At 58.2% G+C, this 25,851-nt stretch overlaps 1 protein-coding gene across 3 annotated transcripts in view; it reads right to left on the reverse strand.

Annotated features, from left to right (window-relative positions):
• Positions 1–1,514: 1,514 nt before the first annotated feature.
• The window catches only part of TTBK1 (tau tubulin kinase 1), a 160,431-nt gene continuing 136,094 nt past the window's right edge, over positions 1,515–25,851 (reverse strand). For all 3 annotated transcript variants that reach the window (XM_045010368.1, XM_045010367.1, XM_045010369.1), the window contains 2 exons: positions 8,210–9,780; positions 1,515–4,806 (listed from right to left, as the gene is read on the reverse strand). In XM_045010368.1, the coding sequence (XP_044866303.1) occupies positions 4,401–4,806; positions 8,210–9,780 (1,977 nt within the window). In that variant the 3' untranslated portion in view covers positions 1,515–4,400. The remainder of the gene's footprint in view (positions 4,807–8,209; positions 9,781–25,851) is intronic.

The raw sequence follows: 25,851 nt of genomic DNA on the forward strand, positions 1-25,851 counted from the left end.
CTTCGGGCAGAGAGCTACAACGGTGCCAGCACGTAATACAGCCCCGGGGCAGTGACACCTGTTCCCAAAGATACTGTTTCCCTGGCTTTGCCTCACAATCGCCCTGAGCCCCATGTATGGTCCCTGCCTGCACTAGAGGAATACGGAGCCTGCCGTGCTGCTGCCTGCCTCTTCCTGCAGCTGCCGACTCCAGGGCAAGGTGGGTGTAAGCGGGAGGCGAGTGTTTCCATGGTGTAAGTGCCTGCACAAGCCCCCCAGTCTCTGCCAGTGAGCACCGTGGGGGCCCATGCAACTAGCATCCTAGAAGCCCAGCTGGTGTGGGGGCTCAGGGGTAGCTGCGGGCAGCGCTTTCACCTCCATGCCTGTTGGGCCAGGTTTGCGTTCCAAAGGGGAGACTAGCGCCCTGAAAGGAGCCGCACTGCTGGCTCTGCACCGTGGGCTGAGAACGCGGTAATGTACAGCGGGTGACTTGTTTTATGTACAGCTGTGTGAACAAAAGGGAGGAAAAATCTTATTTCTGCAAGCACCCGCCACCCTGCCTCAGGCAGTGCTGGCTGGAGGGGCTAACCCAGACAGGGCGGTGGGGGCTGACAGCAAGAGGGACTGACGGGACAGCTGCTAGAAGGAGGGAGGTTAGGAACGATGCAGTGAATCGCGCACAAGGTGGGGGGCCACGGGCCAGGCTTCTGGCGGGTGCCCCACTGACCATCAGCCACAGCCCCGCCACATGCTGACGCAGAGACCATCTCGGTGGGGGGGGGGGGAGACTAGCCCCAATTTTAGCAGCTTTGCACTAGTGTGACACACAGTGCATCTGAAAAGCAGCATCCACCAGGACAAGCAGGTGCTGCCGCTGCTCCCCGAGGGGGCCTGCATTGGGGCAGCGCTAGCAGCTACTGGCCAGCGAGGGGCGTAACGGAGGCTAGGCCCCAACCCAGGAGCGGCAGAGCCCCCTGCTACGGCTGTATTGCCTGTAGCTTTCGGCTGAGCCCCTGCAGGCGAGAGCTGCTCACCAAGGTGGGAGTCTAGCCTGAGCCAGGGTGGGGGTGCAGCCGCTCGGTCACTTCGCTCGCTGTGGCGTTTGTGCCTGTTGGGGGGGGTGAATACATAGAGAAGGTGCCCGGGGCTAAAGGTGCAAATGCACTGATTTAACTAAGGGGGTTACACCCCCGAGGTGGCCCAGCCAGTGTAAAAGGGGCTTATTGCAGTTTAGCTAAAGGTGCTTGGGAACAGGTTTAGGGTAAGCTGGGCTTAAATAGGGTGATCAGCTGTCCTGATTTTATAGGGACAGGCCCAATTTTGGGGGCTTTTTCTTCTATAGGCTCCTATTACCCCCCCCCCACCCACACACACACCCTGTCCCAATTTTTCACACGTGCTGGCTGGTCACCCTAGTCTTAAACCAAACCAAGTGTGTCCATGCCGGGGTGTGCACTGGTTTGACTGCTCCAGTTTAACTAACCCAGTGCAAGTACGTGTGGAGATGGGCCCCCTACGTGGGGGTGTGTCCAGCCTGGGGCAGGTACCGGCTAAGCTACAAGGGGCAGACAGCAGTGGGAGAAGGAAGCAGGCCCTTGGCGTCAGGGTGAGGTGTGTCAGCCCATGAGGCAGCGCGTTTGCCCCCGTTTATGGAGGCGTCAGTCACACCCTGCCTGCTCTGCGGCCGGGCGATCAAAGTGCGCCTGGCCCCCCCCGCCACCCGCTTTGCCCTGAACCGCGGCTCCAATGCCCGGCTGTGCTGCCCGTCACCCACAGTCCCACTCCCTCGCTGCCCCATGGCTGCTCACAGGCCTTGGTGCACAAGGGGGCTGGCTCTCCGTTCACACACACGGCAGCAGGTAATGGGCTGTATGGCTAAGACCCGTCACCACGCCTCCTCCCCACCCCAGCCTGGCCCGGCCACGTGCCTTAGCTGCGGCAAGCATGGCACAAGGTGGGTTCAAGCTGTAGGAGCCCCACAGCACCCGCCGCTGGCTGCAGCAGGCCCATGTGCTGATCTGTGTTATGTCACGGGCTTGATGAAGACCTGAGGCTTCCCGCTCCCCTGCCCCGGCTCCAGCTGGCTCTGTGCTGTGCCGCTGACCCCAGCGCAAACACCTTTCCCCTGGGCCCTGCAAAGCAGCCAGCCAGATGTGCCCGCCCCTGCCTGCTGGCACAGCTGGAGAAATCAGTTCATCTCTGGGTAACGCCCCCTCAGGGCTCTTTGCGCTGCCTCGTCTCTCCTAGCCTGGGGGCCGGCTCTGCCCCGCAGCCGCCTAGGCACACTGTGGCTCTCTCAGCCCAGGCAGGGTTGGGGTGGGGGCAGGGTTGATGGAAGGAGCATGGTGCCAGCCTGCTGCTCAGTCCTGGGGCTGGCAGGAGGGTTTTTCCGGCCAGTTAAACATGCTGGTGGTGCTTTTCTGAACCCTTTCCAACAGCTCCTGGCCCTGTGGCCGCCCCCAGCCCAGGACACAGGGGCCAGTTATGGGCTCACTGATGCTGTGTCATGAAGCCCAGGCCGCCTAAAAGCAGGAGCTCCCCCCTCCGCCCCCAAGGGCTTGGTTACAATTTATGCCCTTTAAATAAACAAGTCAGTGTGAGGCTGGCCCCGTAGGCAGCTGGTGGGTTCCGGTAAAATCTGGTGGCTGGGATTTGCACGACTCCAGCAGCAGAGGCTTCAAAGAAAACCACAAACAGTGAGGGAGACACTAACATTGCAAGTGTTGGCAACTCTGCTCATGCTGTACAACGAGGTAAGCCCACGCCTGTCTACGTGATATTCCCCTGCATGACCCCGCAGCCCCACCCCTCTAAGTGCCAGCTACAGTCGTGGGTGTCAGGAATAGGACCTTGCAGGTGCCTGTTTTTAATGCCTGTTCTTGCAGTGAGCTCACTTACCCTGCAAGCCAGAGTGCGCTGTAGGCCGGCCCTGGCCCTCTCAGTCTTTACACCGGCAGCTGAGTGCATCTGCAGGCCTGGGCGGCCAGCACGTACTGTATTCTTCTGCTGCGCTCAGGCTCAGATGGCGCAGGCAGGGCTCCCCAGAGCAGTGGGGCCTGGCGGTGCCCCCCATTGAGATGAATGGAGCATTTTGCCTCTCACCAAGCTCTCAGGCTTGTCTCAGGCTCTCTGCAGACTCAGGCAGACATTGCAGCATCGGTCACATGTGGCTCATGTTTTTCGAGCATTGCTTCCCAGCCATGAAGGCTAAAAGGGTTTTAAAGTGAGAGCCGGGGGTTGGCAGGGGTCACGTGACATCCAGAACTGGGGCCTTAATCTAACCCTGCCACTACATTCACATGGTTTGTGCTCCCGCAGCGCGTCGACGAGTTGAGGGTGCAGGCGGAGAGGATCAGTAACGTGCCAGCCCATCTCTGGCTGCAAAGCAGCAGCGCCTGTCTCTAGTACACAAGAGTCATCACCTCCCCGCCCCCGCAGTGTTAAAGCCACTGTGCAGCCCCTCCCCCACCCCAAAACCACCTGGCAGCGTGACAACAAAGCACAAGGAGGTTCAGGGCAGGGGCACCCACACAAAAGGCATTTAGTGACACCCCCTCTTTAATATGGAGCTGCGGCTGGCGCCAGCAGGAAAAGCTGTTCTGGCCCCACCCCCCGGCTGCATGCTGGGACTGGTAGGCTCCATGGGGCACAGCTGCAATCTGCCCCCTAGCCCTTGGGCCCCTGGCAAGCTGTCAGTGCAGCCCGGGCTTGGTCACACACAGCCGCCTGCTGCCACAGACAGATTGGCCTAGGGGGCATCACGGAGCACCAGTGCCCGGCTCCCTGCACTACCAGGCTTGTTGGAGCCCTCTGCGGCGTGTCTCCCCACTGGCTGCTGAGAGATGCCTGCAGCTCCTCTCCGCCCGGCTCAGCACTGCAAGGGCCTGCTCTCTCGCGAAGCCAGCAGCGCTCCCTGGCTAGCTGGGCAGGAGGGGGTTGTAACCACTGTCAGTGCAAGTACAGCAGGCGAGGCGGGGAGGCAGGGGCTTCCTGGAGCAACGCACTGGGGGAAGGGGGGGGCAGCTCCCTACAGTCCCAGAGCCCTCTCCTCCCATGCCCGTTCCCTCGCCACCGACTTCGACTGCTGCTGGCTAAAGCTCACGTGGCAGCGCGCTGGCTTGGAGACTCTGGTATTGCTAAGTGAGCAGGAGAAAAGGGGGTGGGGGGGTCAGGCACGAGGCAGGCTGCCTGAGGCTCTGCTTGGTGGGTTGCAATAGCAAGCGTGCGCTGCGGCCGAGCCCTCGGTGGGGCAGAGGCGCTCCGCCCTGGGGCAGCGGGGTCCGGACGGCGTGGGCGTGGGAGGGAGTGAAGCGCTGAGGTGCAGCGAGCTGCGAGCCGCTCGTGGGTCCGGCGTGTACGGCAGCTCAGTGTACACTAGACGCAGGAGTTGGCCAGCCTGACGGGTTGGCGGCAGAAGATCATTATCTGGCCGCAGCCTTGCCTTCCGCGGACACTTGCCTTCCTTTGGTTGCTGGGCTCTGAGTCTGGGTTTTCCCTCTTTGTCCTTTCCTGGCCAGGCCTGGGGAGGCCGGGGGGTCTCCCAGCAGCCCCCGCGCCAGGACTCGGGGTTGAGGGCGGGGAGACGGTTGAACTCGCTGCAGGGCAGACCCTGGCCTATGCTGCCGGGAGGGCGAAGGACTCTCCCGTCTGGACAGTGACTGGCTTTTGGGGGAAGCACTGAGGTTGCGTGGGGGCAGGCCGGGGCTCCAGGGGGGAGCACAGCTCCACGGGGGAGGAGGAGGAGCCGGACTCGGGGCGGAAGGGAGCCTGCTGTGGAGCTGTTTCAGCGGGGAGTCACTGGGCGCAGTCCCAGCTGTCCTCTGAAGCCTGCAGGGAGAGAGAGGAGAGGAGAGGGGAGGGGACGGGGGGTAAACCCCAGGCTCCGGGCAATTCTCACCGGCATGCGGGGCCTCCGGCTGGAGCTGGCTGCCCAGCGACAACCAGCCCGTGCTAGTGCACAGGGAGGCCAGCGGCACGTGGGCTGTGTCTCTGCAGCCCAGAGCAGGGGCCTGAGCCGCACGCTGGCGTTTCTCTCTGGAACCGCCTCAGACCTAACGCCAAGCTGGCTGCGGGCTCCCGGCTCGGCCTGGGGAGGAGCCAGGCAGGGGTTCATAGCCCCAGAGGGGATCAGCAAAACCCTGTGCCATCGCTGAGCCCTGCAGGAAACCAGCCAGCGTCTCGTGGCCAGGCCCAGGGGCAGACGGGAGATGGACCGTGGGGTGGGTAGGTGGGTGGGACAATGGGCTGAGGGGTAGGTAGGGAAGCCAGGCCATGGGGTGGGTGGGAGAAACGGGCTGATGGCGGGACGGGCAGGTGTGACGACGAGCCGTCTGCGTCCATGCCGCTGCGCTTGGTGTCTCTGCTCTCCCCAGCCCTTCCCCGGTCGCTTCTCCCGAAGCTGCCAGCTCTCTGGGCAGAGACCCGGCCTCCCTCGGGCGCCAGCCAGCACAACAGGGCCCACTGGCGCTTTGGGCACCAGCCCAGTGCTGATCAGAGGAGAGGGCGCCGACCCATCGGCCCTGGCTGGTTTCTACCCTCGGCCGCGCCCAGCACAGGGAGCGGGGCTCTGAGCCGGGCTCCAGGCCCCCTGCCCAGGGAGCGGGGCTCCGAGCCGGGCTCCAGGCCCCCTGCCCAGGGAGCGGGGCTCCGAGATGGGCTCCAGGCCCCCTGCCCAGGGAGCGGGGCTCTGAGGTGGGCTCCAGGGCCCCTGCCGAGGGAGCGGGGCTCCCGGCCGGGCTCCAGGCCCCCTGCCCAGGGAGCGGGGCTCCGAGATGGGCTCCAGGCCCCCTGCCCAGGGAGCGGGGCTCCGAGATGGGCTCCAGGGCCCCTGCCCAGGGAGCGGGGCTCCGAGATGGGCTCCAGGCCCCCTGCCCAGGGAGCGGGGCTCCGAGATGGGCTCCAGGGCCCCTGCCGAGGGAGCGGGGCTCCGGGCCGGGCTCCGGGCCCCCTGCCCAGGGAGCGGGGCACTGGGCCGGGCTCCGGGCCCCCTGCCCAGGGAGCGGGGCACTGGGCCGGGCTCCAGGCCCCCTGCCGAGGGAGCACTCTGGTGAGCGTAGCACCAAGGGGAGTGCTGGGCCCTCGCAGATGTGGCCCCCTAGTCACTGCAGGCAGGAGGTTGCCAACTTTCTAATCCCACAAAACCAAACACCTCTGCTCTGCCCCCGCCTCTGCCACGCCCCTCCTCCGAGGCCCCACCCTTGCTTGCTCCGTCCGTCGCTTGCTCTCCCCCACCCTCACTCACTTTCACTGGGCTGGGGCAGGGAGGTTGGGGCGCGGGGGGGTTGGGGTGCAGGCTCGGGGGGGGGGATGAGGGGTTTGGGGTGAAGGAAGGGGCTCCGGGCTGGGGCAGGGAGTTGGGGTGTGTGTGGGGGGGTGAGGGCTCCAGCTGGGGGTGTGGGCTCTGGGGGGGATGAGGGGTTTGGGGTGCAGCAGGAGGCTGGGGAGAGGGTTGGGGTTTTGGGGGCAGGAGGGGACTCTGGGCTGGGTTGGGGTGCAGGAGAGGGTTTGGGGTGTGGAGTCCTGGTGGCTCTTACCACAGCTCCCGGGAAGCGGCCGCCAGGGCCCTGCAGCCCCCAGGCCAGCGCATGGGCAGCCAGGGAGGCTCCGCACGCTGCCCTCGCGCCCGCAGGTGCTGCCCCCGCAGCTCCCACTGGTTGCGGCTCCATGCGTCTAGGGGCTGCAGGGACCTGGTGGCCACTTCCGGGAGCCGCGTGGTGCTGGGGCAGGCAGGGAGCCTGCCTTAGCCCCAGCCCCCTGCTGCGCCGCGACTGGGTTTTTAACGGCCTGGTCAGCCGTGCCAATCGGAGCCGCCAGGGTCCCTTTTGGACCGGGCGTTCTGGTCGAAAGCCGGGCACCTGGCACCTCGCCATAGGCAGCCACCCCACGCCACTGGGCTCCAGGACCCAGCCCAGGCTGCTGGGAGCTTAGAGCTAAGCACAGCTGGGTTTGCCCGGAACAGAAATGGGACATGTGAAAGGAGACAAGTGGAGCCGGGACCCCCACAGCCAGGCCGAGCAAACTGAGGGCCGGTGGGGGGCACCCAGGGCCAGGCTGAGCAAATGGGGGGCCGGTGGGGGAGACCCACTAGCCAGGCCAAGGGAATGGGGTGTTGGGGAGGGGAACCCCAGAGCCAGGCCGAGGGAATGGGGTGTTGTGTGTGGGGGAACCCACGGCCAGGCCGAGGGAATGGGGTGTTGTGGGGGGGGAACCCCACGGCCAGGCCGAGGGAATGGGGTGTTGTGGGGGGGGAACCCCACGGCCAGGCCGAGGGAATGGGGTGTTGTGGGGGAGGGGAACCCCACGGCCAGGCCGAGGGACTGGGGTGTTGTGTGTGGGGGAACCCCAGAGCCAGGCCGAGGGACTGGGGTGTTGTGTGTGGGGGAACCCCACGGCCAGGCCGAGGGAATGGGGTGTTGTGGGGGGGAACCCCAGAGCCAGGCCAAGGGAATGGGGTGTTGGGGAGGGGAACCCCAGAGCCAGGCCGAGGGAATGGGGTGTTGTGTGTGGGGGAACCCCACGGCCAGGCCGAGGGAATGGGGTGTTGTAGGGGGGGAACCCCACGGCCAGGCCGAGGGAATGGGGTGTTGTGGGGGGGGAACCCCACGGCCAGGCTGAGGGAATGGGGTGTTGTGTGTGGGGGAACCCCACGGCCAGGCCGAGGGAATGGGGTGTTGTGGGGGAGGGGAACCCCACGGCCAGGCCGAGGGACTGGGGTGTTGTGTGTGGGGGAACCCCAGAGCCAGGCCGAGGGACTGGGGTGTTGTGTGTGGGGGAACCCCACGGCCAGGCCGAGGGAATGGGGTGTTGTGGGGGGGAACCCCAGAGCCAGGCCGAGGGAATGGGGTGTTGTGGGGGGGGAACCCCACGGCCAGGCCGAGGGAATGGGGTGTTGTGGGGGGGAACCCCACGGCCAGGCCGAGGGAATGGGGGGCCGGTGGGGGAGACCCCCCTGGCCAGGCCGAGGGAATGGGGTGTTGTGGGGGGGAACCCCAGAGCCAGGCCAAGGGAATGGGGTGTTGTGGGGGGGAACCCCACGGCCAGGCTGAGGGAATGGGGTGTTGGGGAGGGGAACCCCACGGCCAGGCTGTGGGAATGGGGGGCCGGTGGGGGAGACCCCCTGGCCAGGCTAAGGGAATGGGGTGTTGTGGGGGGGGAACCCCAGAGGTAGGCCGAGGGAATGGGGGATGAGAGACCTGCACAGTGAGGAGCGAGGGCCATGCTGGTGACTGACCTGGCGGTGAGAGCTGCATCGAGCGGCGAGCTGTTTGGTGCTGCTGGGCTCCCGAACTTCACTGCTGCCGGCAACGTCCTCGCAGGCATGATGGGCCGAGGGATTCTGCTCTTTGTGCTTAAAGTTTTCCCTTCTCTTCCCCGGTGGAATGCCTTCCCCTCCCCGGTCCTCCTCGGGACGGAGTCGTCTGAGTCATGAGTGTCCTCCTCTGAGCCGGTGGCCGAGAGGGTCTCTGAGGCACGTCTCCGCTCGTCGCTGGAGGAGGCCGAGGAGGAGGCCCCAGAGGCCAGTCTGAGGAGGCGGCTTTGCCTTCTCTCCATCACTAGGCGAACCAAGTCAGGCTGCTTGGCCCTCTTGTGAAGCCTCTCTTTGGCTGAGAGCGAGGCCGACAGGTCTGAGCCGGTGTCCTCCTCGGAGAACAAGATGGGAATCCGGCTTCTGTATCTGGCACTCAGAGGCTTCCTCGGGCCCTGCTTCGTTGTTCCCAGGAGAGCCTCGGCTTGTGTAAGGCGCTCGGTCGCCAGAATGGTCTTTTCTAAGCTAGGCTCTCCTGAAACCAGCCGGCCAGTTTCTTCCAGATCCAGTGCCAGCACGGCTTTGCCTTTAAGCTCCAGCCTCTCCTCCGGGGACTGGGCCACGCCGTTGGGAAGCGTCAGCGGCTCCCCTGCCATCTCCGAGGAGGTTTCGATGTGATTGACCGAGAGCGCGCAGCTTTCCGTTTCTCCCCCTTCTAAACCAGAATTCGCACTCCCATTTTCTACCAACCCCAGGTTCTCCTCCAGCGCCTCCTCAAGGATGATCTCCTCCAGCTGGCCGGGAGGGCAGTACTCCTCGTGCCTCACCAGCTGGCTGCCGGAAGACATGACGTTCAGATGGGTCTTCTCAGCAATATGAACAAACGTGCGCTCGACTTTGGTAAAGGGGGAGGACGTCGTGGAAACTGCTGCTGGAGGCTTTGGTTCAGACTTCAGGATGGAGGACAGGGTCCCGGGCTCCGACACATCCAGCTGGCTGCCCAGGGGCTGGGGCCTCTCGCTCTGAGGCGTTAAAGCAGCAAGTGTCCCCAGATCGACATCTGGCGCCAAGTCGGTGGTGAGTGGAGACTTCTTCATGTCACCCGGTGAAAACAACACCAGCGTTTTGGAGCCTTCCTCCAGTTCTAAATCGCCATCGGCCATGGAAGCGCGGCCCTTGGACTCTTTCTGATCATCAGCCAGCAGAGTGGATGGTGCCCCTTCCTGACTGCGCTCCGTGCTTTTCTGACTCATGTCGCTGCTGGAGCTACTGTGCATGTCAATCTCTTCTCCCAGATAACCAGCGTCCTCCTCCTCTTCGTCCTCCTCCTCCTCGTCCTCGTCCTCCTCACACTCCCCATTCAGTTCCAGACGGGGCTCCGGCGGTTTACAAGGAGCGGTCAAGACAATATTTGAGAAGTCGACCTTCTTTATCCGCTGGAGGATCCTAGGCTTTTCCCTAGAGTCTGACACATCCCGTTTAAAGTCTTGATAAGGCAAATTTAAAGGCACCGCCTTGGGCAGACCATTCATTTCAAAAGGGTTCAGTGTAAACACCTGGAACAAGATAGACGTAAAAAAGAAAACACTTAGTATCCAGAACAGCATGGGCACAACGGCACAACACCAACCACGGCGGGAAGGGTCACGTGACATGTCTGTCTTCATGCCATGAACCAGCCTTCCCTAGCACAGGGCACTGGCAAGAGGCAAAGCAACCCTCCGAAGCCATTTCCTTGTCATCGGGCAGTCTCCTGTCCGCCTGCTCGTCAGTGTCACCCAGGGCATCCAACTCGTCCTACAGCCGGGCTGCCTCCCAGGCTGACTGACAGCCCGGTATCAATTTAGCACCGCACCCCTCCCTTCATTCCCCCACCATGGGGTCCCCCTCCTCCCTTCCCCAGTCCCTCACTAAAATGATCAGCAATTAGTGAAGGTTGACACATCAAGTGTCTTCCTTAGGTTTTACTATTAACACTCCCTGAGGGCTTTGCTGTTTAAGCTTTGATTTTTTTTTTTTGACACACCCTGGTTTAAATCATTGGAAAGAGCCTGCAGCACCCAGTTGCATTCAGCAAGCTAGAGTCAAGGATCTCTTCTGGCTGTTTTACGGGGACAAGGGTCCAGACAGCTGGTGACTTGAACAATCCGATCTCAAATTCCTCGCCGAGCTGCGCTGGGAATCGGCAAACAGGCAGCAGCTCTGCACAGAATAACGTGCCTTGAATGTCAACACCCTTCGCCCGTTTGTGCACCTGAGACATCGGACGCAGACTCCGAGTTGGTTCCAGACCGCAGGGAAGCGCGGCCATGTGGAGCTCCTTCTCCAGCACATCCTGGGTGTTTGCCTCTCAACAATGTCCATTTTTGTTACCCAGGAAAAGCTTTGGCCTCATGCCTCCTCCTTTTCCCCCCATCTACCTCTCCTGCTCTGGCCTCTTTTCTGTGGTGTAGGCTACGGTGCAGACGGGCACCGCCAGAGCCCTCTGGACTCTCTGGTTCACTCCTGCTCTATTTCCCAGGCCCCAGGCTCTGCCGGCTGGTCCAATTGCAGCGTGACTCTAGCGTTCACCTTTGCGTGCGGACCCGTCTCCCTCTCCCTGTCGCATCCCCACTTAGTCAAATCAGCCTCAGCTGGTGAACTGAACGCACTGCACAAGGCGATGCACCCAGACAGCTGTTCTGCCTGAGCACCTCCTGCAGACGTGTGTCTAGGCCGGCTCTGCGGCCCAGGGCTGTGTGCCATTCACTTGCTGGGCACAGGGTCTGCAGTGCAAACAGCATTCCCTGGGGTCTTTCCAGCGACTCGGTGCGGCTGCGCCTCCAGCCCTCAGTGCAGGAGCCCCAGCAGCTTGCCCAGGGCGTTGGGTTCCCCACAGAGAAGAGACACTGGTCCCAGCACCATCTCCGTGGACGTCCTCCTGCTCCAGCCCTGTTCCATTTCCTCTGAACTGGGGGTGGGTGGTGGTAGTGGCGGATGATCCTCCACTTCCCTGTCATTGGCTGGACAAACCCCCAGTCCCCTCTTTAAACCTCTGCCTTTGCTCTCAGGCCTGCATCATGGCCACCAGCCTTCTGGTCGAAGGGAGCTGGGTGAACCTCTCTGGAGCCGCTCCTGTATGGGCCGGAGGGATTATTGCAATCCCCCAGTGCTCTACCCCCCATTGGGCTTGCGCAACCTACCCCACTGCAGTGGGGCCAGGGATGGGGCTGGATATTAATGCTCTAGCTCATTCTTCTGCTGGGCAGCATTAGCCCCTCTCCTCAGCTGCAGGTCCCGATTCCTGGTATTTCTCTCATTCTCTGCTAGTAGCTAATATCTCATCACCTTTGTACTTAAAAACTGCTCGGCCCCATCTAGCCATACACGCCGCTGGCCTGTATCAGCCCACGTTCCCACTGCAGCTTCCTTCTGCTCCACGCTCACCATCAGCTCCTTCCTGCTATTCGCTACACCCCTCTCTGGGATAAGAAGGCCCCGGGTGACCCGGATCTGGATCTCAAGGTGCTACGATAGCACGAAAAATAACAATTCCTTCCCTCTCTTCGAAGTTTCGGCCTTGCTGTTGCGGAGCCATGCTGCAGCCCTTCCGTTTAACCTGTTTCCTTGTGGGTCTGGCTGCACGTGTGGCCCGCAGTCACACCAACACCGTATAGGTGGTGTCCTCTCCCGACTGAGACCTTCCTCTTACCCTGCACGTGCGGCTCACGCCCCTCCCCTGACTCCCCATCCCTGCGATAACTGACTGCTAGGCTGGGTTATGAAACCTTCTATGTCCAGCTCACCGTTACCTTGTGTTCCTCACAGTTCTGGGTGGCCTGGGGCTGTGTGTGTTTTCCTGGCTTGCCCTTTCAAATGCCTGTTGCAGGGAACCCCAAGAAGTGCAAATATCTGACAGCGAGAGAACTGGGCCAAAAGAAACGGCGCTCAGCACCAGCTGCCAGCAAACTTGGACCAAAGAGAATCGGTTGCAGGGACAGCGTGGTGAGACGTCCTTTCAGCACACCCATGTCCTTACCTGTGTTACTCACACTTCCTGGACTTGGGAAAAGAAAGACATCCCAAAGGAATCGTGGGCTGAGGGGGGTCTCTTCATTGCAGGGTTAGCTCTGAGTGCCAGGTTAGCCGAGCACCCACCCTGCAAAGCCCCACCCGAGTTACCCGGTGTCCGCACTGGTGCCGCGCTCCCCTGGGTGTGGTGCTAGGACTTTCGGGAGCAATCCCGTGACAGCTGAGCTCCTCTGCAGTTCTCTCCCGGTGAATTGCTGGAGAGCGGCTCTGTCTGCCTAGGCACACGGGGGCACTGGAGGATTACTGGCACTAGTCAGTTCACCTGCGTCCTCACTGCAAAGCCAGGTGGGGTCCAGCCTGCGTGAAAGCAGCACTCAAGCTCTAACCCACCCCCGCAGCCAACCTGGGCTCATAGGGCGGGAACTAGAGGTGCGGGGGGAGCTGCAGCACCGCCAGGTTTCACACAGGGCTGCACTGCCCCCCACGCCCGGGGTCCTTGCTGCTGGCCCCATGCGCGCCCGCAGCTATGGCTGCAGCCTCGGCCCTGTCACGCCTGTGCGGATCTCTCCCCCTCCCGGAGACACGGCCCTAGCGCTGGGCGGGGACGGACAGGGGAAGGGGACTGGCTTTCAGCATCTCCACTATTCAACGTGTTCCAGCGCCCCTGGCTGGGCTGAACGCACCGTGGAACTCAGCTGCGAGGGGAGCCAGGAACAGCGTGCGTTAACTCGGCCGTGACGGCAAGCCCTGACCACGGCGCAGGACCAAGACCTGGCTTCTAAGCCTGCATCTGCCTGTGGTGCAGTTCTCCTCACTCTCCCCAGCTAGAGAGCACCTTTGCAAAGCCCTTTGAGATCTAGGGCGGCAGACTGCTACATGCGAGAGGTGCTGGTGGCAGCTCTGTGGTTAAGGGTACGTCTACACTACCATGACTATACCAAATACCAGCATAGCTATGCTGGCATAACCCTGTAGGACAGACACAGCCTACAGCCCCTCCCCAAGTGACTGGAGCTACGGTGAGGGAAACCGTCTTCCATCCCCACAGCTGTGTCTACACTGTGGGGGTTGTTGCCAGAGACAGGGTTTGTCACACTCCTGATCAATGTAGCTATGTCAAGCTGACTCTTAAGTGCAGACCAGGCCAGAGATTGCACCAAAGATTCCTTTGAACGGGACCACTGCAATTTTTCAGCTCTGTTTCAGTGGGACCATTGCAATCTTTGAGTTCTATTGCTTTGAGAAAAACCACTTGGAACGAGAAATCTGAGCTTGTTTGAATTTTCAAGGACGCTTCTGATTCCAACAGTAGCTGTTGAGTTACAGTGTTTCCAAAAATCCCTTCTTCCAGATTTTCAGCCTGGGGAGTCTCACTTGTCATCAGAACCCTTCTGGGCAAAAGGCAGACTCCTCAGAGCCCCCCCACAGCACAGCAGCCTGGAGGCACCCGAGCCAGGGAGCCCAGGTCTCCACGGCAAAGAAGGGTGATGAACTGAAAGGGTCTGGATTTTCTACAGTACATTGGGGGTCAGAGGGGGCTCAGAACTGGGACTGGGAGGGGAGGCTTTGCACCTTCTCGCTGCTGGGGCCGAAGGAGGATGGATCAGCCCCAGACATAGACTAGAGCAGCCCAAAAGCTGCCCTGGCTTGCGCCCCCTGCTGCCAGAGTCCCTCTGGGCAGTACAGCAATAAAGAATTGCCAGGGTGCAGGTCTGTCTGTTATGCCTCCTCCTGCCTCTGCTCAGCTCCAGAAAGCTCCCCATGCCAGGAGATTCAGCGCGGGGGAGATACTCCCTGCCAGAAGCCTGGCTGAGTCTCCCTGGGGCTGCAGGCCGTACCCTCCTTTCAGTCTCTTTGATTTAAACCGTTGGAAACCACGGGGAATTCAGTCTTGAAGAAACACTTTGCGAGGGACAGATCAGGCTGCTAAGGGACTCAGAGCTAGACACACCAGGAAATACAGTGTAAAGCCATAGATCTGTGTAACCCCTTGCTCCCCTCACTGCCCAGACACACACTGTGCACAACAAAGTCACCACAAGTGACACAGCCCCCTGCTGCAGGCAATCTCACGATGATCCAAAAACTTCCAGCCTTCGAGCAATCCCGGGGAGGCAAAATTAGACAGATCGACTCCCACACTGCACTGCAAGCCCAGAGACCCCGCGTTCCAGCCCCAGCTCTGTCCCCGATGGCTTATCACAGCCTCCACCTTGGGGATAATTTAGCATTCGCCCCTTTCACAGGTAGCGGAGCTTACAAGCGGTCTCTCTATACAGAGCTGGGACAGAACCTGGCTCTCTAATAGAGCAACCAAGTCTCATACACATTGACACAGTCTTTCAGAGAAACATGCCAAGTTAGGAACTTGTTTAACCCATGCCAACACAATGGAGCTTTCTATCAACCCTCCGCCCCAGGTTCTGAACCCACAGCCTGCAGCTTTATAGGACAGACTGCATTCACTTCAGTTATAGGCTAGGAGGCGCTAGCCAGAGGAAAAGAACGCTCCTATCCTCTGCAGGCCAGGTCTTACAGGGGAGAGACAACACACAGTGTCCAGCTGACTTGCCAAGTGTCACACTTCCAGCGTGGAACACATGCTTTGTGCAGGTCAGTGGCACATTCCTGCACCGCTGGTAAAATATTCATTATGTGTGAGAGAGACCGTCCCTGCCATACACGAGGGGAAGGTCCCCTGAGCGGTAAACCAAGAGCTGAGGGATGCGCTGTCAGAGTAGAGACCTTGGATCTACGCCCAGCTCTATCTGCAGTGACTTGGTGCAAATTCTCACAGTGACACCTTGGCTCACAGTACAGGTTAGGAAGTAGAGGAGGTATTTGCAGCCATCAGGGGAGGAGTGGGATTAGAACTCAGCCCCTGGGCTAATAGGTAAGGGCACCTTCCCCATAGTACTGGGAGCAGAATCTCGCTGACTTGTCTTCTCCAAACTCTTCACGTCATGGCAAGACTGCCTGAGGTTATCAGCTGAAAGTTGACAATCCTGATCCCTTCGGGCCTGCTGAGAATTGATCACAAATCTGAATGAAACTCCAGCTGCCTCTGACACCTCGGCGAGCTCCTGGAGTGGGAAGATGCTCACAGCCCTAGCTCACTAGTTAAACATGAACCTAAAGCAGGTGGAGGCCTTGCTGGAGCCCCAGGCAGAGCTGACAGGTGAACCAAAGCAGGCCTGGCCTTGGCAGAACAGGAACACACTAGGTATTAGCTAACAAGATAAGCACACTTCTGACCTGCGAGAATGGAACAAGAACACCCCAAGTAACTACGTAAACAAACTCCCAAGAGACGGTACAGATGGCCGAGCACCTTTGCCACCGAACCGAGCCTGTGGTCTTTCTCGATGAGTAACTCGAGGTCTGCTGACTCAGCAGTCTGCATTCTCTGCTTGTGCTGCTAACACCGGCGCTCCGAGAACAGCTGCACTAGCAGCACTGACAACTGCAGCACCAGCAACACGAACAACTTTCAGCACTGCACCCCTGGGAACCAGAGGTCTTTTCATTTGTGCCTCCTGGGAAAAGAGTGAACGCAGCTGAGTGACAATCCAGCCCAGCTTACCCGGGCTTCACAGAGAAGCTCTTGAAAAGGGGTAAGCCCTGTCTGTCTAACAACTGAGCTCTTCCACTTGTTGCTAACGGTTAGGGTGACCAGAGGGCAAGTGTGAAAAATCGGGATGGGGGGGGGTAATAGGAGCCTATATAAGAAAAAGCCCCCAAAATTGGGACTGTCCCTATAAAATTGGGACATCTGGTCACATTTCCTAATGGTCAGCATGACACATCACAGAAGGATCTTCCAACAGATTTAAAGGAGAAGGGATGAAAGAAAACACCATCACCAGGGTTGTGCCTTTGATTCTTTAATAAGGTTTTGGTAGTATACAAGCTTTTTCCGATTGTCTGGATTAACATACATGGATTTAAAAAAGGCACAGAATCCATTGCACAGCTTCTGTTTTGTTTTTTAGATGAAGTTGCTCATTTGTTGTGGTTTCAAGTGTAGGATCTTACAGTACTCGGCAGCATTTACAGCGTGTTCTACATACAGGTATTCAGTGCATGCTTTTATACAGGAGTTAGAATTCAAACTCTCTCTCAGGATCTCTATATACACAATAATACAGGGCTTTTCTTCTGAAAAAAAGCTTTCAATTGTTTCTTGCATGCTTGGTCTGCCCAGGAGAATAGTGCAAGCGTATAATACAGTGTTATTGCAGTACAAAAAGGCTGAGGGCTTTACCTTAGGCTCTAAAGGGATTAGACACAGGAAGAATAAAAAGGCTCGGGGAAAAACAAGCTTTGGACCCCTTCAGACAACTTGGTCCTTCCAAACCAATCCCTCATTAGCTTTGAAGCTACAGCAGGCAGTTCCCCCGCTGCAATGGGCTTCCAGAGCGACTCTGAATACAATGACAGGCGAGACCTGCTGGCAGACTAACGTGCTTCCCAGAAGACACTAGCCTGGAGGGGTGCATAAAGGGGACTCTCTCAAGAACCAGACCCCCAAACTGAACTTTCCACAGCAAACCAGGAAGCTCACTCACACTCAGCACAGCTGTGTCCAGGCTAATTCCATGCTATAAGTACATCGGCACCATCGAATTCTGTCTGCTTGAAACAGAAATGACAACTACAGACACACACCCCTGCACCTTAGCCAGCGTGCAGTGAGTGTATGATCTGGACTCCATCTGACTTAGCAGCGACAGAAGCGCAACAATGAGCCATTGGCTGTGGGAGCTAATGCAAAGGAAGGATATGCTGGTCCCTGAGTTTTTCCATGGGAGCTGGAAGGTCCAAGAACAGAAAGCAAGTTCCCAACACGACTCAGAGCACTGCATTGGGAACGGGAAGAGGCCTTAGTCCTGAGGAATGCAGAGAGCAAGTAGACAGCAAGAGTTTTAGTCCAGTCTTCCCTGTAACAGCTTTCAGCTGTCGGGGCCTCAGCATATCCTGGAAGTGACATTATGCTCTGCCAGCAGCGACTGGGAGACTCGGCAGAATTTATTACAGCGAGGGGGAAAGCCAAAATCTGAGTGCTGGAAGCAGCTTTCCTTCCAAGCCAGCTGCCCCAAGAGGTCACACGGAGCAGGTGCCCTCACTGAATACAATCCCATAGGACTGCGACGCTAGTCTGCAGACGCCTGTTATTCCAAGGTTCGGCAGCACCGGTCTCATGGAGATGATCTCCGTTCCCAGTGTCTGACCACTGGAAGCTACTCTGTCCTCCTATTGATCTTTAGAGGTGCATATGCCACACCCATCGCTATGCTAGCTGTGTGCCTGGCTTCTCACTGTGTGCGTTCCTCGTGTTTGCCTCACACCCCTTGGCAAGACGTGCTAGACCTGTGAAGACGTGCCAATGCCCCTGCCACAGAACTCCCTACTTCTCCTGCGATTACCATCCCCGGGAGAGTCTGCTTGAAGAGATGTACTGATGGGAAGCCGTTTTCACTATCCACAACAGACCTAGGAAACGGGAAGCAAAGTGGAAGGAAAACGATGCTAAACGTGTTCCAGTCTCCAATTTCGAAAGCAACTTGATAGCAGCAAGAAAGAGGACGAAGAAAAAAGCCTGCAAAGCCAATCCCTTCCCTAAGCAGCATGAGCCCATGTAAATTAGCAGCGCTGGGCAGGAACCTGACGTGGTTTTCTCAGGAAGGACCAAGCTGAAGGGGCAGGCATCCCATGAGCACCCCCTTTATTCACCTGGGAGCATGGAACAGCTTTTGCAAGGAGCGTGTTTCATGTTGGCCTATCACCTGCCTGTGCTTGTGATGAAGCTGATGATGAGGAAGCTCTGGGAGTTCTTGTAAGGAAGATATAAGCCAAGTTCGCTGGGTGACAGGAGCCAACATGAAACGCCTTTTGCATACTGAAAAAATAAAACCTCCCAACACAGAGCGAGTTTCTCTCTGAATGTTCAGCTACATGCAGGTGAAGGTAGCATGGAGGTTAGTTTCACTCCCACCTTACGTGGTTTAGCAGCTTGTTAAAAAATGTACATTCATTGTAAGATCATTTCCCACAATGGTTTTTGTGGTACAAAGGAGGAATTTCAATACATCAGGTGAGAGTTAGAAACATTTCCTATAAATGAATCTTTGTGCTGTCATGAGGAACTGCCAATGCAGATCTCTACGTTACAGTGACCCAGACGAAGAGCACATGGTACGAGGATGCAGCAAGGGAAGGAACTGGCACACCGATCAGCCTTTACTCTTTGTATATAATAACTGAACAGTGCACAAAAAACATTCTCATGGACTCAACCCCAAGCGGCCACAAGTGACAGCAGGGCCCTCCTCATCGCAGCATCCTGTCACTGGAAAACAGCTGCAGGTGAATGGGAACGTAAACGTGCCATGAGACACTGCACTGAAACAGGGATGGACTAGTGCCAGGCCCTTTGCTCTAATCTGCATCCACACGTAGGGCCAGATCACCCACTCAAACCAGACATGACAAGGGTACGGACCTTTGTTTCACTGAGGTTCTCCTTTGCAATAGCCCTTGGGGTACTTGCATTGATGGACACAGGCCCACTGGCACAGCCAGAGCAGCGAGCCCGTGCTATGCCTCTGTGATAAACCTGGCCCATCACACACCTGGCAGGGCTCAGACACACCTGCAGAACTGTCACACAATCAGCAATGGAAGCTCCAGCAAAAAACCCCACTGTCACCGTGGGGGCAAAGGTGAGAAAGGGGGGCATATTTGGCTTATATTGGCCAGCCTCTCCAGTGACCCGGACGTACCCGCCTATCCGTGTGTGGAGGGAGGGCAGCCAAGCTAGGAAGAAAGGCAACCCATGTTTTCAAGTTGAGAAGTATTTGGGGTTGTTTGTTTACTAGAAACAGAAAGAGGCGTTCAGGGATTTTCAGGGCTTCAGACCTGGTCTGGGAGAAAACCCAACCCCGCTTTTATCGGCAAGCCTCTCAAGGCACATCTGCATCGCAAAACCCCCACTCCTGCTGCAGCGAGTCTCAGCCCGGGGCAGCTGATCGGGCTCATCCTACAGGGCTAAACATAGTAGAGCAGACGTTCCTGCCTGGGCCCCGAGCCTGGGCTCCAGCCCGAGCGGGAACATCCACACGGCCCTTTTCAGGCCCTCTGCACGAACCCGGGGCGGCTGACTCAGGCCCTGAGACTGGCAGCTGCAGGTTTTTCTTGCAGTGTAGACATACCCTGGCAGGCAGCTCTGTCTCCCCGCCCTGAGCAATGCTAGAGTTTGGCCAGCAATTATCTCCATAGACTCATTGACCACCGAAGAGATGTCCACCTTGAATGCACTAGGAGAAGAGGGCTCTCAGCTATGCAGTGCAAGCTCCGTAGGAAGTGCCTCAGCTCAAGGTAAAGATCTGATTGGGGCAGGTCAAGGCTCATATTATCTAGCAGGAAAAGCATTACAGGCTAATACAGTCTTAACACAGTACGGCTCATGTGGCCGGGGAGTGCCGAGATTCCATCTATCCCACTGAAGAGATGCCAGTTTCACTGGGCCAAATGACAGATCTCCTCCCCAGGCCATGTTCATGAGCAACAGACACCCTACTCCATCCTTGCTAGAGTACTCTTGTGCCACCACGGAGCACTTAAACACAGAACACACATGTCAAAGTGAACTAAGTGCTAACAACACGCAGAGGAAGCACGTCAGAAAATGACGATGCAGGGGGGAAAGACCTGGCATTGATTTCAGTGCTAGTTTCAAAGATGCTGGTGGGTAGCCTATTTATTATTCAGCTGTTTAACATCAAAGAATCTAAAATAGAAATGATTTCTTCTTTCACTCATTCCTTTCCCCAGGATCATGGCTCTGGATTCAGGGTAGAGCATTTCTGTATGAGACACACACCAGCGATCCTGACCTCTTGCGACCAGTGAAACCCCAGGATGTTTTTTGGGATAGTCCAGGAATTAGCCCCAGTGTCACAGCCTAGTTTCTTTCAACTCGGGTAATTACACTCTGCCTCCTGAAATTCTCCCTGCAGTGTCAAATTCTTTCTTAGGTCAGGATCTCCTGGGATGCAGGCATTTAAATGGGAGGAGAAGTGATTCCTAGTACTTTGGAAAGTGCTTTGGGATCATTTGGGATGGGGTGTGCTACCAAAAGGTAAAACACTGTAACACTATTGAATAAACTCTGAAATGGGCTTTTTAAAGCTCAGACAAATGAAAGATTTCCAATTTCTCTCAGGAGCTCTGAGAACTACCTGTCAACCAGACAGGAAGAGCTCTCCAGTTCCCCTTTGCTCTGCTACAAACTGTCTGAAAAGTGCAGTGCCCCAGTCTCTGCACCCTGATTCTCTTAGGAAACCTGTGCAATGGAGAAAAGTCACTTCTTGCCCCTAGTCTAACTAGAAAGCCTCAGCCCACCGCTCTCAGAGCGGGCAACTGCCACCGCCATGTCCTGCCAGACACCTGCTCTGTGCAACCAAAGACAATGGATAGGTCAAATGCTCAAGGCCACCAGCACCCGGCAGCGCAGGGGAACGGAGTCGGGCACTGCCCCCAGGGAACCCTTTGCATGAAGTGGTGTGGTTGGTTTGAAGCACAGAGCAAACACCGCCTGGAGCTTTAGTTTTGTTTCCCGTATGGGAGCTGTCACAACCGAGCGCCCTTTGAAATGAGGAGGATTATTAACAGGCCTTCAAATCAGCTCAGTGGCAGGAACCCCATCACCCTGCAGTGTGTGGGCGGTGTCAGCGAAGCAGTGAAGTGGCTCGGGGGAGCTGTGTTCCCCCCCCCAGCCCCAGCAGCAGCCTCGGGCATCATCATGTCGTTTGGTCCTACCCCACGGGCAGGGAAGGCTGACAGAGTGAGAGACGCTCGTTGTGTGTGTGTGTGTGTGGGACCATTCACCTCTCTACCACAACGGGCCCCTCTCCTGCACCCTGTCAGCCGTGCAGCTAAAAGGGACTTGGGCAAGGGATGAAAGCAGCAGAGCCCCTGCCTTACACACCACGCAGCCTGGGCAGAAGACGACTACAGACGGGGGGGGAAGCACCCCAAACGGGTGAAGGGCTGATATTCTTTTCCTTGCCAAGCCTCTTTGGCTGCTGGCTTTTACCTGCTTCGGACGCAGGCACCAAAGATGAACGTCCCCCGCAGCAGAGCTCCACAGAGCCCGCGCAAGGGCTGGGAGAGAGCTTCCCGGGACAGCGTCACTCCAGCATTTATAGCAACGTTTTCACCGAGAGGGGTTAAAAGTCAAGGTCTCGTCAGCTCTTTGCTATGGGATGAAGGGAGGGAAGACTACGGGTGTCGGGCAGAAAAGAAGGGACTGAGGGGGCCCAGCCCACACATGGAAACCAGGTTATAGGATAGGAGGGTTTTGCAGATAACATACAATTTGATCTGCACTGGATCCTACCCCACTGTGGCCTCACCACGTTAGTGGGGCTTATTTTGAAGAGGAGCGGTAAATAGCGACAGGGAACACGTGCTGGGCAGAGTGGGGCGCAGGCCAACAATAACAGACCGCTGCTCATTCCGGACACAAGCACCCCCGGCTCCCGGTCCCAAACATTGCTACCGCCCCAGAGTCTGACTTCACAAAGGGTGAGTTTTCTTGCGCTGGTGTGGAGGCTGCAGCCAGCGAGTTAATTCTGAGAGCTATCAGGCACCTGGGAAAATATGACTAGGACAGGGATGGGCAAACTATGGCCCGCGGGCCGGATCCGGCCCTTCAGGGCTTTGGATCCGGCCCGTGGGATTACCCCTGGTGGTGCTGCGGGCCCGGCGCTGCTCTCAGAAGCAGCCCCCGGGCCGGGAGGCAAAGGGCTCCATGTGCGCACGCAGAGCCCTCTGCCCCCACCCAGGGGCCGCAGCACTTCCTGGAGTGGCGTGGGGACAGGGCAGGCATGCAGGGAGCCTGCCCTGGCCCTGGTGTGCGCCACTGCCACCCCGGAGCTACTTTAGGTAAGCGGCACCGGGCTGGAGCTCAAACCCCTCCTGCCCCCCGCCCCCCAACTTCCTGCCCTAAGCCCTCTGCCTGTACCTCGCACCCCTCCTGCACCCAACTCCCTGCCCTGAGCCCCTTTCTGCTCTCCTGTGCATTCCAACCACCTGCCCTGAGCACCCTGCTGCACCCTGCACCCCAACTCCCTGCCCTGAGCCCCATCCTGCACTCCGCACCCCTCCTGTACCCCAACCCCCTTCCCTGAGCCCCCTCTTACACTCTGCACCCCTTCTCTGCCCCAATCCCTTGTCCTGAGCCCCTTCCTCCACATCCCGCACTCCACCCGCCCTGCCCCGGCCCTGCATACAATTTCCTCACCCAGATGTGGCCCTCGCCCCAAAAAGTTTGCCCACCCCTGGACTAGGACAACAAACTCCTTACACGCACCCCGGCTGCAAATCACTTTTTTCTGAGGTTTGAAGTTTAATATTTGACAATTGCTCGTTTAAACGTTTCCATCTGTGATTACAACAAACTTCTCCAACTTCATTGCACCACAACCCTCTTCTGACAACAAAAATGACTACACGACCCCGGGAGGGGGGACCGAAGCCTGAGCCCGCCCAAGCCCACTGCTCTGGGTGCTGTGGGCATAGCCTGAGCCCCACCACCCCAGGCAGGGGGGGGCCAAAGCTGAAGTGAAGGGGAGAAGCTGTTTAAAGGCATTTTAAAGGCGGGGGGGGGGCTGTAATCTGAGTCCCTTGGGCTTCAGCTTTGGCCCCGGGGGGTGGGACTCGGGCTTGAGCCACGGGCCCCAGCAAATCTAAGCCAGCCTTGGTGACCCCATTAAAACGGGTCCCGACCCTCAGTCTGAGAACCGCTGCAAGACACTAATGTGGGAGCCGTTATGGACCTGCACTCTCACATGGGGGGTAGGAACATTTTTTAGATTCCTGTAACTATAAAACGAAAAAGGAGCTACTTGAAAATTCTTGGCAGCTGCCATCTCTCTACAATCCTCTCCCCCTACAATTGGGGACCCCACGGTGCTACTCAATGTGCTTTGTTGAGTACGCGAATAAATAATAATCTGACAAAACAAACCCCAAACCGCACCCCGTGTCCCTGTAACAGCAAGAGCCCCCCAGTTAGCACCTGCCTAGTCAGCCTCTACCATTGTGACCACCCTCTGACCTCCTGTCTGGCGCAGGTCAGAGACCCTCACCCACTCCTGCAGCCAGCCACTCCTGGAGCTACAGCCTGTCTGTACAAAGACAGCCAATCCCCAGTGCTGGCGATGGGCGGGGCAGGCAAAGGGCCCCTCCCCTCCTCACAACTTTTTAAACAGGGGGGCTCTGCTCACTCCTTTTTGAGAACCTGAACTCAGAAGGGGCTGAATGGGGGGCAGCCCCCCCCCCGTAGCCCCTGACCAAATGTGGGGGGCATAACGGCAGAGGCCTTTCCCCTGCTGGCACGATGGAGGGGTGGCTGGACCCAATCTGAGTGGGTGGCGCTGGGACCTGACGGACAGGGTGCAACACCACTCAGATAGGGCTCGTTTTGGTTGCTTCCCCCCACTTCTGTAGTCCTTTCACGGCCCCAATCCAATCCCAGTGTAATGCTGGTGCTTTCCCCGCATCCCCTGGTAAGCCGGTCCATGGTTAGCTACAGCTGAACAATGAAAAACGTTAACAATGTGCATCTTATTTCCAGTTCAAACTTTGCTGACTTCAATGTCCAGCCACTGGATCTCATTCTGCCCATCTGCTGGATTAACGAGCCCTCCAGGATCTCTCCAGGAAGGTACTCAGTGACTGTGATCTGTCACCTCTTAACCTTGTCTTTGATGAGCTAAATCGATTGAGCGCCTTCTCTCTCGTACAAGGCAGGTTTCCCAGACCTCAAATAACGCTTCTAACTCTTTTCTGAACCCCTTCCACTTTTCCAGCACCATTTTAAAAACGTAGACACCGGACCTGGACACAGTGTCCAGTAATGGTCTCCTTGGTACCGTACGCAAAGGTAACACCTCCTCCCGGCTCCTGCTCAGCATCTCCTGCTTATACCCCCCAGAATCGCCTGCACTTTCTGCCCCAGCTTCCCACTGGGAGCTCACATTCACTTGCCTAACTGCCACGACTCCCAAACCCTTGTCAAGGCCCTGCTTTCCTGGATCCACCTCCCCATCCTATCGGTGCGACCTGCCCGCTTTGCACCTCGATGCCTGGCCTTGCTTTTAGCTGTGTTGAAGCGCATGCTTGTTTGACTTCACCCAAGTGACCCCAATCGCTCGGTACGACAGCCCTGTCCTCCTCATTATCTACCACCCCACCAATCTGTGTCACCTCTAAACTTTATCCGCAAAGATTTTCTATTTTTTTCCAGATCACTGGTTAAAATACTGAATAGCATCGGCCAAGATCAGATCCTGGGGGTCCCAACGAGAAACACCCCCATTTATTGATGACTCCCATTTACAAATACATTTGAGAGCTGCATTAGCCAGTTTTCAGTCTATTAATTCATTTTTTAATCAGACTCTCCTGCAGTATTAAGTCAAATGCCTTACAGGAGTCTTAAGTCTATCACGTCAATGCAGCTGCTGAGCCCCACCTCAGCTCCATGCCGCTGACCCCCCCTCCCCTCCTCGAGCTCCCAGCGCCGCGGCCAGGGGCTGACCCCACCCCCGACCCTTCCTCCCCTCGCCATGGCCAGAGACTGGGGCTGACCCCTCCCCCACAGCTCCCCATGCCACAGCCAGGGGATCTCCCCGAGCTCTGCATGCCACTGCCAGGACTGGGGCTGACCCCTCCCCGCACCGTTGCCAGGGCCAGGGGCTGACCCCTAACCCCACCAAGCACCATTTTACCTGCAGCTGGGGCTGACCTCCCCAAGCCCTGCGGCTTGACACCTCACATTGCCACCCCCACACACACACACATTCCTCCACGCCCTGCTGGGGGGGTGCACCGGACTTTTTTGGTAAACTGAGCATTTGTTTGTTTTCTCTTGCCAAGTGATAATGGGATAAATGCCCGTTTTTGTCAAAAAAGTCAGGATGGCCGGGACAGAGCTTCAAAAGGGAACTGTCCGGGCCAAAAGGGGACGTATGGTCCCCCTATCTCGAGGCAAGTGGTTCCTGAGGGAGCCCAGCTGGGGTGGAGGCAGACGCTGGCCTGGCTAATTGCGCCACTCCCGAGAGGCCGGAGCGATTCCTCGCCCTGGCACTGGACCGGCCCTGGCCGTGCTGCCAGCTCAGCCTGGCAGACACTGTCACCTCCCAGGAGGGCCGGTGAGTGTGGCCAGGGGGCAGGGTGTGAGGGAGTGGGTCTCAGGGGGCATGTGGGGGGCTGCTGGAGATTTGTGTGTTTTGGGTGCTAGGCAGTGGGGACGGGTGTCTATCAGGGGGTGCTAGGCAGTAGGGGTCTGAGTGGGGTGCTGTGTAGTTGTGGTGGTGGGCTGTGGGGAAGTGCATTGGGCAGTAGTGGTGCGGCTGTGTGTGGGGGTGCTGGGCAGGCCGCTGTGCATTTGTGGTGGAGGGTCGGGGGAGGGCGGCTGCTGGGCATAGCAGTTCCAGGGTCTGCTGGGCATAGGGAGTCGGGCGGTGTTGGGTGGGGGGGCTGTGTGGCACGGCATGGGCCCACCCCCGAGGGGAAGGGGCACTCTGGCATTACAGGGCTGGGCGGGC

Source organism: Mauremys mutica, chromosome 3 (assembly GCF_020497125.1).
Source record: "Mauremys mutica isolate MM-2020 ecotype Southern chromosome 3, ASM2049712v1, whole genome shotgun sequence".
NCBI classification, from domain to species: Eukaryota; Metazoa; Chordata; order Testudines; family Geoemydidae; genus Mauremys; species Mauremys mutica.